This window comes from Nestor notabilis, unplaced genomic scaffold, assembly GCF_000696875.1.
Source record: "Nestor notabilis isolate BGI_N333 unplaced genomic scaffold, ASM69687v1 scaffold25007, whole genome shotgun sequence".
Classification (NCBI taxonomy): domain Eukaryota; kingdom Metazoa; phylum Chordata; class Aves; order Psittaciformes; family Psittacidae; genus Nestor; species Nestor notabilis.
In genome coordinates, this window is record NW_009935555.1 from 1,753 (window position 1) to 4,102 (window position 2,350).

The window sequence follows — 2,350 nt, forward strand, 5'->3', positions numbered from 1 at the left end:
TCTTCCAGCCCCTCCCCGAGCTCAAGGAGCAGACAGACTTCGAGTAGGTGCCCCCCTTGATCCCCCAGCCCTGAGACTGGAGCTGCAGCCCCAGGAAGGACCAGCAGAGGCTGGGAACGCAGGGACCATCACGTCGCTGTCTCTCCATCTCTTGCCCAGGCACCGCCTCCCGAAGGAGCAGTGGTGGCTGAAGCTTCGCCCCATCCTGAAGATCCTGGCCAAGTACAACATCGAGCTGGACACCTCGGAGAAAGCCCACCTGGAGCACATCACACGCAAAACGGTCTCCCTCGAGTCCAGCCTCTAAGACAGCTCCTACCCCGGGGCAGCAGCTCCACACCCCAAGGGCACCCGCTGCCATGGCCACAAAGCTGCTTTTCCCACCAAGCAGAGGGTTTCCTCAGGGTACAGTTGGGGTTGGTTTAGGTATTTTACAGGCTTTTTGAAGAGGAAAGCAGTTCCCCACACGTAGGTGGGATTTCACAATGAGCTGAGAGCAAGAGGTCCAGGGAGAGCCCCAGAGACACCACTTTAGCGTTAACAGTTCACAAGGAAGATGCTGCAATAAACTCCTCACTTCCTCGTGGTGGCAAATGTGGAGGGGACAGGCTGTGGTCAGAGGTTAAAGCCATGCACAGCTCGTTGGGATGAGGGTTTGCCAAGGCACAAGCACAGATGGGGCCTGTGCGAGGTGCCAAAACCCAGCACAGGAACAGGACCACCAGCAGCAGCACCCCCAAACGCTGCCCTGAGGCACCCTCCCTGTTCAGGGAGGACCCCAAAGGAGTGGGGCCGCCCCCCCGGCCTCGAGGGGGTGACACACATGCACTTTCCCAAGTTTATTTCCATGGATACACGACAGGGAGAAGGGGCGCAGCCCACAGGGGTCCTGCCCGGTGCCCCGCTGCCAGCACGTCCTCACATGTCCTCCTGAAATCCACGTACACACGCACACGAAATCAACAACAAACAGTGGGTTAACAGCGAAAACCAAAGCTAAGGAAGAGCTTGGGTGGGTTATCGTGTGGCAGGTGGGAGGGAGTCCCATCCCGAGCTCCGAGCGGAAGGAAATGTTCCCTTTGCTCACAGCCAAGTGTTGGCTTGTGGGGTGCTCCCACCCTCTTCCCCCTCTACAGCGGTGACACATCTTAGAGATAAGAAGGGAAAAATACACTTCCAGGCATTGAAGGGATGAGGACACATGAGCTCTTCCCCATCTGCAGGGTGTTGTGGGGTGCTGTGGCCATGTGTGGGTCCAAGCGGTGAGCGAAGGTGCTGGCTGCACTACACACACTTAAGGTGGCTTAATCCACGTCCTACAGGATTCTCTGGGTCTGAGAACACCTTCTCCAAAGGAGGGTCTCCCTGTTCTCCTCACGCCTAGAAAGCCTTCCTTTCCCCAGGGCAAAAAGGAAAAAGGAGGGGAAAAACCAGGTTAATTCATCAGCTGGGGTGTAATTTGCCATGAAAAGGGGACGGTTCATCTCATGAAGGGACAAGAGCGTGGCAGGAGCCGCCAAGCAGGCGATGAGGGCACAGAGACACCACGAGCAGGGTCCCCGGCGGGCGGAGCAGGCTGAAAACCAGCGCGTGGGGAGGGGGGTGCAGCACCCGCGGGTCCCAAACCATCCTCATCCTTCAGTCCCAGCTCAGCTGAGCAGCAGCACGTACTCCTTGAGGCAGGTGGGCAGAGGGAGCTGCTTCACGGCCTCGGGCAGGAACCGCACGCCCAGGCTGCGGCGCACGGCGTATCGCGACAGCGTCTGCAGCGTCCCCGGGGCCGAGCAGAGCAGGGTGAGCTTCTGGCAGAGCTGCTGGTCCCTGGTCACCTCCCAGGGCATGCTCCCATTTTTCCTCAGCTCGAAGTGTCCGATAGCTCGGTGCAGAAGATCGAAGCAGGAATCCTCCCGCTCCGTCCCCAAGCCCCGAACCAGCAGAGCCACCAGGCGGGAGATGGGGGTTTGCCCTTTGAGGTTCACCACACGCACCTCGGCACCGAAGTCCAGCAGGACGCTGACACTCTCCAGGTTGCCCTTCATGGCAGCCCAGCTCAGCGGCGTGTCGTTGTTGTAGTCGAGGGCATTCACCAGGGCCCCGTTCTCCAGCAGCGCCCGCACACACTCCGCGTTGTTCTTGAAGGCTGCCCAGTGCAACGGGGTGTCCTTGTTCCCGTCCAGGGCGTTGGGGTTGGCTCCGTATTCCAAGAGGATTTCCACGCACGTTTCGTCCTTCTCCGCGGCGTAGTGAAGGGCTGTTCGGTTGTAGCCATCCAGAGCGTTCACCTGCACCCAGGGGAGGGAGGAGAAAGGGGGTGGGGATCAACGAGCCTCGTGGCGGCAGTAAGAAGCCC

General features: G+C 59.7%; 1 protein-coding gene across 1 annotated transcript in view; it reads right to left on the reverse strand.

Annotated features, from left to right (window-relative positions):
* Positions 1 to 1,605: 1,605 nt before the first annotated feature.
* ASB8 (ankyrin repeat and SOCS box containing 8) overlaps positions 1,606 to 2,350 on the reverse strand; it is a 1,799-nt gene continuing 1,054 nt past the window's right edge. Inside the window, exon 2 of the mRNA XM_010017906.1 lies at positions 1,606 to 2,282. Within this exon, the coding sequence (XP_010016208.1) occupies positions 1,650 to 2,282 (633 nt within the window). The 3' untranslated portion in view covers positions 1,606 to 1,649. The remainder of the gene's footprint in view (positions 2,283 to 2,350) is intronic.